This window comes from Cyprinodon tularosa, unplaced genomic scaffold, assembly GCF_016077235.1.
Source record: "Cyprinodon tularosa strain WSP-4 unplaced genomic scaffold, ASM1607723v1 ctg325, whole genome shotgun sequence".
In the NCBI taxonomy this organism is placed as follows: Eukaryota; Metazoa; Chordata; class Actinopteri; order Cyprinodontiformes; family Cyprinodontidae; genus Cyprinodon; species Cyprinodon tularosa.
Genome location: NW_024039036.1, coordinates 432075 through 444933, shown reverse-complemented (window position 1 = coordinate 444933; position 12859 = coordinate 432075). Strand labels below are relative to the sequence as shown.

The following is a 12859-nucleotide window of genomic DNA, read 5'->3' as shown; positions in this document are numbered from 1 at the left end:
AAGTTTGCAGCCACAGCTAATTATGACCCATCTCCCTCATTGTAGAGTGTCGGTTTGAGACTTTGTAGCTCATTCTGTTGGTATCTGTGGAGGCCATCTGAAACATTTTGCCTCTTCAGATTTGATTCCGAGCAGCAACATAGAAAAAGGAATGAGGCTTACAAACTTTCTGTGTAATTTGTCGCCACAGTTTTTACCTTCTAGTCTCTGTTGGGCCTCAAATGCTGCAGGTTTGTTCCTTCCAATGTATAATTTAGTTTCTAATAAACCTTTAATGTTTCAGGCTCCACCCTACCCCAGCATCCCGCTACAGGTCCTTTCACACAGCTCATTTATAAAAACATCAATGTTCCTGTCTACACTACACTGAAAGGGGTAAGTCCAACACTTTGTGTGTCTCAATATCATACAAAGTACAGAGCATTTTAAACTTTAATCTGAATGCAGCCATTTACCCCCTAGTTTAACAAAGATCATTGCTATAATTATGAGAGCAACCTTTAAATTTAGGCTTTTTTTTTCTTCCCAGAAAGCCACTCAGATCAGCAGCGTCCCTCTACCGGAGGATGACTCTGGTTCAGAGGATGACAGCAGCTCTTTGGCCAGTTTGCGGACCTCCATCCTGAGCCCAGAAAGGAAAGGCAGCGTTCCTGGGAGCCCGCGGGCTGTAAAGAGGGGTGAGGACAATGTGAAGAGCTCAAAGAAGGTCATCAAATAATGGGCCTCATGCAACAACATTTTTGTATTCTTTTCATGAATTTCTCTTACTTTTTCCCCCTGTGTCGACTCCTACAAACACGGCACATCAGATAAATAAAATATTCTAAATTTCAGTAAATGATCCCCGTAAACCCGATGCAGTCTGAGATTAAATCTGCATAATCAGTGCCCCCATAATTTCATATAAGGCTACATATAAATGAGAAGGCTACGACTTCACACGCTTGTCAGAAGGTGTTCATTTAGAGAAATGCGGACGAGGAAGGAAAAACTTTGACGATCAAGCTTCTGGTGACTGAGAAGAGCTTCTCTGTAATCTGAGCAGCAGAACTAAAGGACGAGTAAAGCCAAGCAGTAGGAATAAATTACAAGAGCTGTAAAAACTGTTATGCTGTTACAGAAGTAAAAATAGCATTAAAAAACTTAAAATAATATAAAAAGAAAAACCATTTGATCCAAAAACAGTCAATGAAAACTACTGATGGAGGCAAGAGGGACAACTTATGATGTAAATGCTTTCTATGAGTTCACCATTAACCAACACGACAACAATAAACACCTGCATACATTTACTATATATCTCCGGACATACCATGTCTGTCATCTCTCCATTGCATAAACATAAAAATAAAAATGTTAACAGCGAATCTGTAATTTGATGAATTCAGACAGACCCAAACATTCAGTATTTAGTGTAACACCAAAGCCAAGGAGCTGCTATGAAGTTAAAGTCTCATCGTTAGAAGAGCTTTGCTGAACTTTCCATCCATTTTCTGTTCCAGATGTTATTTCAGTAGTGTCGTGATTTTATCTAAAGCTCTGACCCACATGCAGAAGACCAAACAGAGAGACCGGGGAAAAGTTTAACAGGTTTTATTGAGAGTAGGTTGAGTGGAGTCCAGTGCTGCTCTGAACACGAACCGGGAGTTTCCAGAAAAAGGTGTCTTTTGTTCAATCCAGTCAGTGTGGGTTGTTCCAGTGAATGACTTGCTCGTTGGAGGGCGGACAGGATTTACCCTAGGTTGGGGTTTTTCCAACGGAGGAGCTGACTGCCACTTAGTTTTCCTGCGGTACTTGAACGGTTTCTTGTGTAGATGAATCCCCTGCTCAGAGAGACGCCCAAACAATCCTTGGGGGGAAAGTAGATCCAAACCACTAGCTTGAATCCTCAGCTCAGTTTTATGCTCCTTCCAGGGGGCAGAAGGTCCGAAACAACCGGTTTGCAGGATGACTTCCTGCCGAGAGGCAAAGACAAAAACAACAAGGTTAAAACTCAGGTAGACAAAAACTCAGTTCGACTCTGCAAAACTCGCTTGGCTAGAGTACCCAAAACTGGCAAACACTCTGGCGTCGAGGTAGTGGCAGTCAGCAGCTTAAAGGAATAGTACACCCAAAACATGATTAGCCTTCATTTTCTACTCACCCCCATGCTGAACAACACTCTGGAGTACTTTTTTGATATCTCAAATGCATCTGGAGATCTGGGAGGCTTCTTGCTGTCTGCTGACATTCAAATAATGGAGGTCTATGGCGCCCGAGGCAGAAAGGTCCATAAAAGTCCACAAAAAACGTGTCAATATTCCTCCATACTGCTCGTCCAATGTATTCCAAGTGTCCTGAGTGGGTAGCATCCAGAATTTACTTGAAACGAAGTCATTAAGAATGTTTTTAGAGCATAAACAGTAGTGTATAGGATTTCCTGAAAGCGCGCGCCCGCACGTTCACGACTCTACGGAAACCGCGGCAGACCAAACCAGATGAAAGTGCGCATTCAGCTCGGCAAAGAACTCATGCTCTTCCTCAACACTGAAGTCCTCAGACATTTTTCTTTCGTTGTTTCTTTCTTTGCACAGGTAAACAGCACATTTCTTCTTCTACGCTTGCATTATCGGCAGAGCAGACGCTGAATGCGCACTTTCATCTGGTTTGGTCTGCCGGCTTCCGTAGCATCGTGAACGTGCGGGCGCGCGCTTTCAGGAAATCCTATACACTACTGTTTATGCTCTAAAAACATTCTAAATGACTTTGTTTCGAGTAATTCATTCAGTCATTCATTCAGTGAAAAACTAGTTTTGGATAACAGCTAACTGATTATGCAAAAAGGCAAGGATAACTTTGGTCATACCTGAGAGATTAGAAATAGGAACAACAAAAAAATGGTGAATGTGACATTTTTTCCTAAATCCCTTGAAGGAACGATTGAAGAATGGCTTTGTTCATACAAACTGTTCTTACATGAAGCCCAATAAGCTCAAAGTGACTTTGAGTTTGCCTACATAAAAAGTAAACATTTACACCTCTGCTTTTAATTAGTTTAAAACAGTTTGAGTAATTTTTGGCTAAGTAAGAAACCCAACAACCTTTAAAGCAAAACAGAGTTGTCACTGCTCTGGTACCAGAAAAACAGCACAACATGTTTGCACTACACAGCCAAAATACTGTCTCTATTGTTCCCCAGGTGTGTCCATGTCCTCCATCAGCTCTGAAAGTGATTATGCGATCCCACCTGATGCTTACTCTCTGGACAGCGACTACTCTGAACCTGAACACAAAGTCCAACGCACCTCCTCCTATTCCTGTGAGAGTAGTCCACCAGTAAGTCCACTTTAGCAGTGCTAATTTACTGCTGGGTTTGACAGATGAGTTGAGAAACAGTATCTTTCTGTCTTTAAAGGACACGCTAGAGAAGTCGGGGTACCTATTGAAAATGGGTAGTCAAGTAAAAGCCTGGAAACGTCGCTGGTTCGTCCTGAGGAACGGAGAGATTCTCTACTACAAATCTCCTGTGAGTTCCTTCCTATGATCCAGCTGTTTCCCTTTGCCTCCGAAACACTGCAGAAGAAGGCTCTGCTGTCCCTCTAAGAAGCTCTACAAACCAAACTGATACATAGTTTTGCAGGTTTTGCTGAAAATAAAAATCTAAAACATGTTAATTGCATTTGTTTAAATGATTGACTTAAGGTTGAGTACAATAGTTGCAAATCTTTTCTGATAAATTTAAACTTGATTTTCACAGCTAGAAAATGAAGTTTCTGGCAGTCTTTTTGCAATATGACTCCAAAATAACCCACATCTGATCAACCGATACAGGTTTTTAAGGCCGTTGTTGATACCGATTATTTTGCCATCATCTAACAGATTCCTGATATGTGCTGCCAACATTGTTGGAGCCAATATTGCTTTTTTCCCTTACTATTTACATGACAAAAATGACATAATGCTAAACAATGATATAATAGTCTGAATTTAAAAAACAAACAAACAAATATTAGCAAATTAAGCAAAATATTAAGAGAAGATAGCAAATGGACGAGTAACAATGAGGCAATCCACAAGATCTCAAAGCATGGCTGCTGTATCGGCCAATGCTGATACAAGAAAAACGTGCTAGTATTGGCCAAAGATATCGGCTGGCCTAAGTATCAGTCTACCTCTGATACCCATAGCATTATGCTGCCAAAGCCATGTTTCATGGTGGGAAGTTCTAGTGGAAGGGGAATAGTTCTTCTCTTCTGTCATCTCCTACAAAACTTTTTGCAAAATCTCACTTTTCCCCCAACAATTGTTGTCTTCTTAGCACTTTTCCTTTAAGGCCAGACTTGCAGAGTGTTTGATTAAAGGTTTTCCTCTCTTTAAATTGTCTTTTTTTTTAGTTGTGGATCTTTTCAACTCCAAAGTTTCCATAGACCTTTGAGCTGCTTCTTTGATTAATTCTCTGCTTACTCTGAATGCTAGTTTAAAGCCGGACAGACACTATGCAATAGTTTCAATCGTTACACGCAGCTACAGCTCAAAATGTACGACAAACCACAAGGTTTAAAAGATTACAGCTCTCTCGCAATGTGCGGCTCGACACTGTGATGCCATCTTACGATGGTCGACTGAATTTCAAACATGTTTGATTTTCTCCCGACCTTACGATTCCTGATAGGGAGGTGGTTGTGAGAGGCTATTCATCCCTCTCTACCCCCTCTGTACTACACGACACACAACAAGGATGAAACTCTGCCCTTTGAAAAATTCTCGCATGACTGGAGGCTTAAACAGGGCATGCATTGTACAATTTTTTTGCCTTTTTGGGGCGAATATTTCGATCAGGCCAAGTTTCAGCCTCATTGTGCGTCCTGCGTTGTGAAGCACAGGGATTAACAAGTAGCCATTACTCTCTCACGACCACATCCCGATCAGGAATCGTAAGATCGGGAGAAAATCAAACATGTTTGAATTGCAAACGGCTGTCGTAAGATCGCATCAGAGGGTGAAGTGCCTTGAGATGACGTGTTGTGAATTTGGCGCTATATAAATAAACTGAGTTGAATTGAATTGAAGCCGCACATTGTGAGAACATGCATCGAGAGCTGTGAACTTTTAAACCCTTTGGTTTAGTCATACAGTTTAAGCTGCAACTGCATGTAACGATTGAAATATTGCACAGTGTAGGCCAGGCTTTAAACTAGCATTCAGAGGAAGCAGATAATTTATCAAAGAAGCTGCTAAAAGGTAGCCTTGTGAGACCATCCTGATCTCGCGAGCTTTAGAGGTTTCACTCACAGATCAGTCTGGAGACTCTCCGTTAAAGAAAATTTGGAGCCGTTCACCAAACGAACGTCCAATCAGCGTTGGCTTTGAGGCGGGTTGAGGTGTGACGCAACGAGAAGCGCGACAGTTCAGTCTAAAGAACATGGCGGCTTCAGTCGATGAAACTAGCATTAGCGTGGCTATCGAGCAAGTTTTATGGGAATTACAGAGTATTTCTTCACTGAAAAAGGAGCAAAACACTGCTCTGGAGGCTTTTCTCAGAGGAAAAGATGTTTTTGCTCTTCTCCCGACTGGTTTCGGCTATCAATTGGCTCCTCTTTGTCGTCGCTCTGTTAGTATGTCATATGCTTCGTTGATCTGATTGGTTTATTTGGCCCGTCTATCACCAACATAGGCCAATCAGCTAACCAGTATTTTCGCCCCTTCCCAAAATTACTTCAACGGAAGGTTTCTAGATGGGGAGCAAATCCATCTGGCGGAGTCAGGTTAGCTAAAAGGTCCATGGTAACTTCGGAGTTGAAAAGATCCACAACTACAAAAAAAAAAGACAATTTAAAGAGAGGAGAACTTTTAATCAGACATTCTGTAAGGCTGGCTTTCATGGAAAAGTGGTAAGAAAAAAGCAATTGCTCGAAGAAAAGTGAGATTTATGCAAAGCTCTGTCTGCTAATTGCTAAGTTTTGTAGGAGATGACAGAAGAGGAGAACTATTCACCTCCACCAGAACATCCCCAGCATGAAAGATGGCTTTGGCAGCATCATGCTGTGGGTATCAGTGTATGTCCGGCTTAAAGTGGACGGCGGTCTTTGGTAGCTTTGCACATACACCATCCTCTTGCCATTTATGGATAATTAATTAAAATGCACTCTATCTCCACATGGTTTGCATGCTGTTTTAAATCCAAGCCCTGCTTGTTCTCTCACAAATTTCTATTTAGGTATATCAGAGTAAAGGGAGATTGTATCTGTACTTTTGTAGTTATGAATTGTAAATCTTCTCCATCCCTTAATGTATTGAAGAGGGCGATTTGCATTGGAAACATGAACTATTGAGGGTATTTGTCCTCTATCAGCCCCATCTCTGTGGAAGAAATGCAGCCCAGAGCTTGATGCTGCCTTGTGATTGGCCATTTCTGTTTATGATCTGCCTTTGTTTTTCAGAGTGATGTGATAAGAAAACCTCAGGGTCAGATTGAGCTGAACTCGTCGTGCTGCATAGTACGTGGGGAAGGAGCACTGACCTTTCAAGTGAGTTGATGTTCGACCTTAAATGCTGTGTTCATAGACTGCAATATTATTGCTGCTGCTGCAGGGTATTTAACAGTATGAGAAGCATATCTGTGAAGATAGTGCTGAAGAGCTAAAAAATAAAAATATGATGAGATAAAATCAGGAATTGAGTAGAGTTAAACTGCTGCATACCAGAAAAACCCAGAGAAATGTTTTCAGAGAGATGATTGTGATCTTAGACAAAATCAAAAACACTTATATTTCCCCATCAGCTGATTACTGAGAAGAAGACCTTCTACCTGACAGCTGACTCGCCCAACCTGCTGGAGGAGTGGATCAGAGTTCTGCAAAACATCCTGAGAGTTCAGGCCAGCAGCCCCACTACTGTGGAGACGAGGGCAAAGCCCACTGTGAGAGGCTGGCTCACAAAGGTAAGAAGTTTGATTTACTAGATCCATAAAATCCACATTTATGCTTACTGCTGCGGTAAGAGATGCAAAAATGTATAGAAATGGGAGATAGTTAAATATAGATGTGCTTTTGTTTTTAAGAAGGGAAAAGTCTACACAGGATGGTCTTTAGACATTTGTGAACTCCTTCACGTTCAGACATGGCCACAGGGTCAGGATGTGCTGGAATGTTACCCTCCACCCTCCTGCTGTTAAGACAGACACTTCTGGGGGTGAGTGTGACGGTCTGTGGCAGATGAATGACAGCCTAAAGCTGAGATGATGGAGCTAACATCCTCTCGCTGACACATCGAAGGGTTCTGCAAACCCGCTTTGATCTGCAGTGGCGACATAATGGCAGCTCAGACATAGGGAGGCCCTGACTCTGTGAGGAAGTTAAGTCCGAACCCCCTTTGCTTCCTCTTGAAGGGGTTAGTTCTGCATTTGTAATTCTGCAGAGAAGCTTCAGCAGACAGTGATATGTGATTATTATCCCCAGCTGCATTCCTTGTTTATTTTGTGTGTTTCCATTTAGCAGGAATTAGTTGTCACCTTCCCTTCAACGCCATTGGTTGAGCTTAAAGGGTTTCCCTTCCTGTTGACAGACTGTTGAGGGATCTCCGGTTTGGATGTAGGGATTGAAAAAAAGAACTTAAATACATTTTAAGTTCTTTGAAAAAAAAGGATTAAATGCCTTTAAAAAAGTATCTACATTACTGAACATCTCTGGAAAGTTGATTGTTTATGCTTAAAACCCTCTTCCACTGCACGTACAGTTTCCACGCTTTCAGGGGATTATTCGGAGTTGATGAGGGATGGCATCCCCCTTCTTAAAAAAAAAAAAAAAATCCTAGAATCATCCCCCTTCTTAAATGACCATCCCCCCATACCATCCCCTGTGACATTTTATTACTGAATGTGTAAAATTTCTACTATATATTAACAGTAATAGCAATAATATTGCCTTTTCAACATTTGGGTGGCTGTGGGTTTACGAGTCGCCCGAGCAAATAAATAAAATGAAAGAAGTGGCCTACCATGACTATGAAGCTGATCCCAGTGGGAAATTTGACTGCTGTTCTACTGTAAAGTTAGCCTGACGTAGTCCGACTCAATTCTAGTCAGAATATGAGTCTGATTCTGCTCCATAGAGCTGTGATTATGGGGCGTGTTTCGAACGAACAAGGAAAAAAAATGCCTCTGCACTCAAGTGGATAGACCTACAACCAATAAGAGCAACGGAGTGCGTGACGTATGTTAAGCGACGCATAACAAAAATCAAAGCGTGCAGTTGCACGCCTAGAATAAGAAGATGAGCCTTGATCGCGTTTCTCTGTTCCTCTTTTAAAATGAATTTGCTGTCGATATCTTCTAGAACAGACCTAATAGCAGAATCTACTCACCCAAACTCTCCAGCGGCAGCCATTGTTGTTGTCACCCAAGCGCGCTTTGGTCACGTGGTTGATTACGTTACTGTTGATCATCTGTCAATCATCGTATAAAGCCCGCCCTGACAATTTGATTGGCCCGCCTGATATTGTGCTAGCATACTCGCGCTACTGTTGAACAATGCCAGACCGAACTTCCCGACCTCAAACCTTGTGGGCGGGACTAAGTTCGGAATGGCACCCAGGCTACTGTAAGGTGCCTTGGTCAAACTCAGTGACCGGCGTACCTGACATGTAACAACCATACCACTACTACTGGACTTATCTCTCCACTTTTAGACAATTAAGAGAGAAGTTTCTTCATTTTCTTTGGAAAAATAGCTCAAGCAATGTTGAAATGTGATGAGGGGGATGACATACATACATTTTAAGTGCACAGATGTGTTACATCTTGATTTAGACTGAATTACTCATTTAGCTCAGGTTTCTGGTTTAAGTGCAACAACTTTAATTGTGTTTAAGTAATCGGAGAATTTTGATAAGGCACACAAAAAAAAGTTATTTTACAAACGGCCATAGTGTCCAAGTTTTTTCTAACTTTTGTTATGTCCTTTGTGCTAATTCTCCTTTATAAGGTTAAACATGGACACTCAAAGCTGGTCTGGTGCTCTTTGGTGGGAAAAGTCTTTCACTACTTTCGCAATCAGGAGGACAAGGTTTGAGATATTAACACGTCTCTGTATGTTTTGGAAAATCATTTATTTTGTGCAGTTGAATAACTTATAAGCAAAAATTAGCTTTTGATTGTTTTTTTAATTTATTGCTTGTGCTAATCTGTGTTTTCCAGCTGCCTCTGGGTCAGCTGCAGATGAAGGAGGCATCTGTGCAGGAAGTGGATCGCTCATGTGATTCAGACGAGGACTATGAGGCAGGGGATCGGGGATTCCTCTCCTCTCACTGCACCTTAGTGGTCCAACCCAAAGACCAGAGTCCTACTTATCTGCTCATTGGCACCAAGCAGGAGAAGGTCGCAGAAGAGGAAACCTGAATTATCAAGCATCTTTTTCTGCCTTGAAATCTAAAAGTGTGTTTTTTTTGTTTTTCTTTGCAGGACACATGGTTGTATCACCTGACAGTAGCAGCTGGCAGCAGTGCAACCTTGAAAGTAGGCACAGAATATGAGCAACTCATTGGTAAACTCATGGATGTGGAGGGAGACCCAGGTGAGAGGTTTTTATTATAAAGAATCTGACTTTTCGGGTTATCTTAGGTTTCATGAATGGGAGCTAAAATGGGAAGGTTCTGACCCTAATTTCTATGCAAATCATTAGGACTAAGACTGATATTTTTTATTAGATTATAAAGATGTAAATACTTTATTTAGATTTTGTTTTGCTTTTGCTCTAAATGCTTGGAACGTGTTTTGCTCTAAATTTGGTTTTTGAATTTAATTACACCAGTGTGAACCCATTTCAGGACTCTGAAGTATACCAACTTTACCCTGGTCTGTTTCCAATGCCAGCATTGGGTTTGGTTTATCAGAAATCCAGAGCAGCCTGCTGTAAAGAGGAAAACATATAGTCCAGTGTACCTGGAAGAAAGGATGTGATGTAAGAGCAACACATTTCAGGAGGTTATATTGAGTTTTGAAGAGGATCAGACACAGAAATAATTTTGAAAACCAATGGACTCTGTTCTTTGTGATATTCAATATCGGAGCAGCAATGCCCCCTAAATATTTAGTTGCAACTGCAACGAGTGAGGAGAGTGGAGTGTGAGATCGATAGACGGATTGGCTGCTGCTACAATGTTGACCTGTCGTGGTGAAGAGAGCTTAGTGAAAAGGCAAAGCTCTAGATTTAGCAGTCGGTCTATGTTCCTACCCTCACCTATTGTCATAAAATACAGAGATCCAAGCCTCTGAAATGAGCTACCTCTGCAGGGTGGCTGGGCTCTCCCTTAGAGATAAGGTGAGGAACTTGGTCATTCCAGAGACGCTCAGAGTAGAGCCGCTTTTCCTCCTCACCGAGAGGAGTCAGCTGAGGTGGCTCTGACATATTTCTCAGATCTCCCCCGGACGCCTCCCTCGGGAGATGTTTCAGGCACGTCCAACCAGTAGGAGGCCAGGGGACGAACCAGGACATGCTGGAGAGACTATGACTCTCGGCTGGAATGAGAGTGCCTTGGTCCACTCCAAGAGGAGCTCAAGGCTGTGTCTGGGGAGAGGGAAATCTGGGAGTCTCTGCTGACAATGCTGCCTCCTTGACCCGTTCCCGGATGAAGCGGGAGATGACGATTGCCTTTCATTGACCCTCCTGTGTGCTTTTTGAAATGTATTTCTAAAGGGGGATGTATTGCTTTATTCTACTTCTTTTAAAAATTGATGTGATAAAAGTGTCAGATAAAGGACATACACTCACCGGCCACTTTATTAGGTACGCCATGCTAGTAACGGGTTGGACCCCCTTTTATCTTCAGAACTGCCTCAATTTTTCGTGGCATAGATTCAACAAGGTGCTGGAAGCATTCCTCAGGGAGTTTGGTCCATATTGACATGATGGCATCACACAGTTGACGCAGATTTGTCGGCTGCACATCCATGATGCGAATCTCCCGTTCCACCACATCCCAAAGATGCTCTATTGGATTGAGATCTGGTGACTGTGGAGGCCATTTGAGTACAGTGAACTCATTGTCATGTTCAAGAAACCAGTCTGAGATGATTCCAGCTTTATGACATGGCTCATTATCCTGCTGAAAGTAGCCATCAGAAGTTGGGTACATTGTGGTCATAAAGGGATGGACATGGTCAGCAACAATACTCAGGTAGGCTGTGGCGTTACAACGATGCTCAATTGGTACCAAGGGGCCCAAAGAGTGCCAAGAAAATATTCCCCACACCATGACACCACCACCACCAGCCTGAGCCGTTGATACAAGGCAGGATGGATCCATGCTTTCATGTTGTAGACGCCAAATTCTGACCCTACCATCCGAATGTCGCAGCAGAAATCGAGACTCATCAGACCAGGCAACGTGTTTCCAATCTTCTATTGTCCAATTTCGATGAGCTTGTGCAAATTGTAGCCTCAGTTTCCTGTTCTTAGCTGAAAGGAGTGGCACCCGGTGTGGTCTTCAGCTGCTGTAGCACATCTGCCTCAAAGTTCGACGTACTGTGCGTTCAGAGATGCTCTTCGGCCCACCTTGGTTGTAACGGGTGGTTATTTGAGTCACTGTTGCCCTTCTATCAGCTCCAACCAGTCTGGCCATTCTCCTCTGACCTCTGGCTTCAACAAGGCATTTCCGCCCACAGAACTGCCGCTCACTGGATGTTTTTTCTTTTTCGGACCATTCTCTGTAAACCCTAGAGATGGTTGTGCGTGAAAATCCCAGTAGATCAGCAGTTTCTGAAATACTCAGACCAGCCCTTCTGGCACCAACAATCATGCCACGTTCAAAGTCACTCAAATCACCTTTCTTCCCCATACTGATGCTCGGTTTGAACTGCAGGAGATTGTCTTGACCATGTCTACATGCCTAAATGCACTGAGTTGTGATTGGCTGCTTAGAAATTAAGTGTTAACGAGCAGTTGGACAGGTGTACCTAATAAAGTGGCCGGTGAGTGTAAATTAATTCTTTACAAGGTCGTACTGTGTTTTTCTGAATCATGATGTGGGCTAGCTCCAGTTCCCACTCCAGACCCTGTTTACCAATGCAGAGCAGCCTGTAATTTGGTTTTCTGACTCATAATAGCTTTGAAACTCAATATTGCTTTGTCTGTGTAGGTTTACATATAAACACATCTTCCTCTTTGTGTTTTTGCAGAGTCTGTGTTGTGGAAGAGCGAGGCCTTGAGTTTCTGTAAGGAGGGTCTGCGCTCGCCTCTCACCACCCTGCCATCTGAAGCTCTGCAGACTGAAGCTCTTAAACTATTCAAGGTCTGTCTCCAAACTCCTCATCCCTCTGTTTGTTTTCTGTTTGTGCTCCACTTAACCTCCCAACCCCCGAATCCTCTGCCATTCTGTCTACATCTCTTATATTTTCTCCCCTGTGTTGCATCATGGATGTGCTTCCTGGTCCATCCTTTCTCTTCCCTCCTGTTTCTAAAATAGATCAGAGGCTTGCGTCCGAGGGGCCTACCTCATCAAGAGTCTGGAAGAGAGATAATAGTCTTGATTATCTTCCCTGATTGAGGCTAACTGTTCCTGTGGTTTGTTGCCACTGGAAAAGAACCCCCACTCTTATCCTTTAAGAAAAGTCATGACAGGTCATGCACCATTGCACATAGAAAAGATTAGATGAAGGACACAAAATGTGATCAAAGCAGAACCAGGAGGTTGTAGGGGGGCTGGCAGTTCCCTTTTCTGTGTCTCAACTCTCTAACTCTGAATGTGGCCCCTCAGGAGCCCCCTCCGTGAACCGTCAATGTTCCAAACCCCCAAATGCTCCATTGAAGGCAGAAATGATCATCTCTATCTTTGACCAGCCAGCCCTAAAAACTGTCCCAAATGCAAACAATGAGCCTAAATGGAA

General features: G+C 42.7%; 1 protein-coding gene across 5 annotated transcripts in view; it reads left to right on the top strand.

Annotated features, from left to right (window-relative positions):
* Positions 1–12859, top strand: part of plekhh1 (pleckstrin homology domain containing, family H (with MyTH4 domain) member 1) — a 53890-nt gene that overhangs the window by 28434 nt on the left and 12597 nt on the right. For all 5 annotated transcript variants that reach the window (XM_038293382.1, XM_038293379.1, XM_038293381.1 and 2 more), the window contains exons 10-19: positions 284–375; positions 530–677; positions 3179–3315; positions 3395–3505; positions 6420–6506; positions 6761–6919; positions 8961–9041; positions 9173–9352; positions 9437–9548; positions 12152–12264. In XM_038293382.1, coding sequence (XP_038149310.1) covers positions 284–375; positions 530–677; positions 3179–3315; positions 3395–3505; positions 6420–6506; positions 6761–6919; positions 8961–9041; positions 9173–9352; positions 9437–9548; positions 12152–12264 — 1220 coding nt within the window. The remainder of the gene's footprint in view (positions 1–283; positions 376–529; positions 678–3178; positions 3316–3394; positions 3506–6419; positions 6507–6760; positions 6920–8960; positions 9042–9172; positions 9353–9436; positions 9549–12151; positions 12265–12859) is intronic.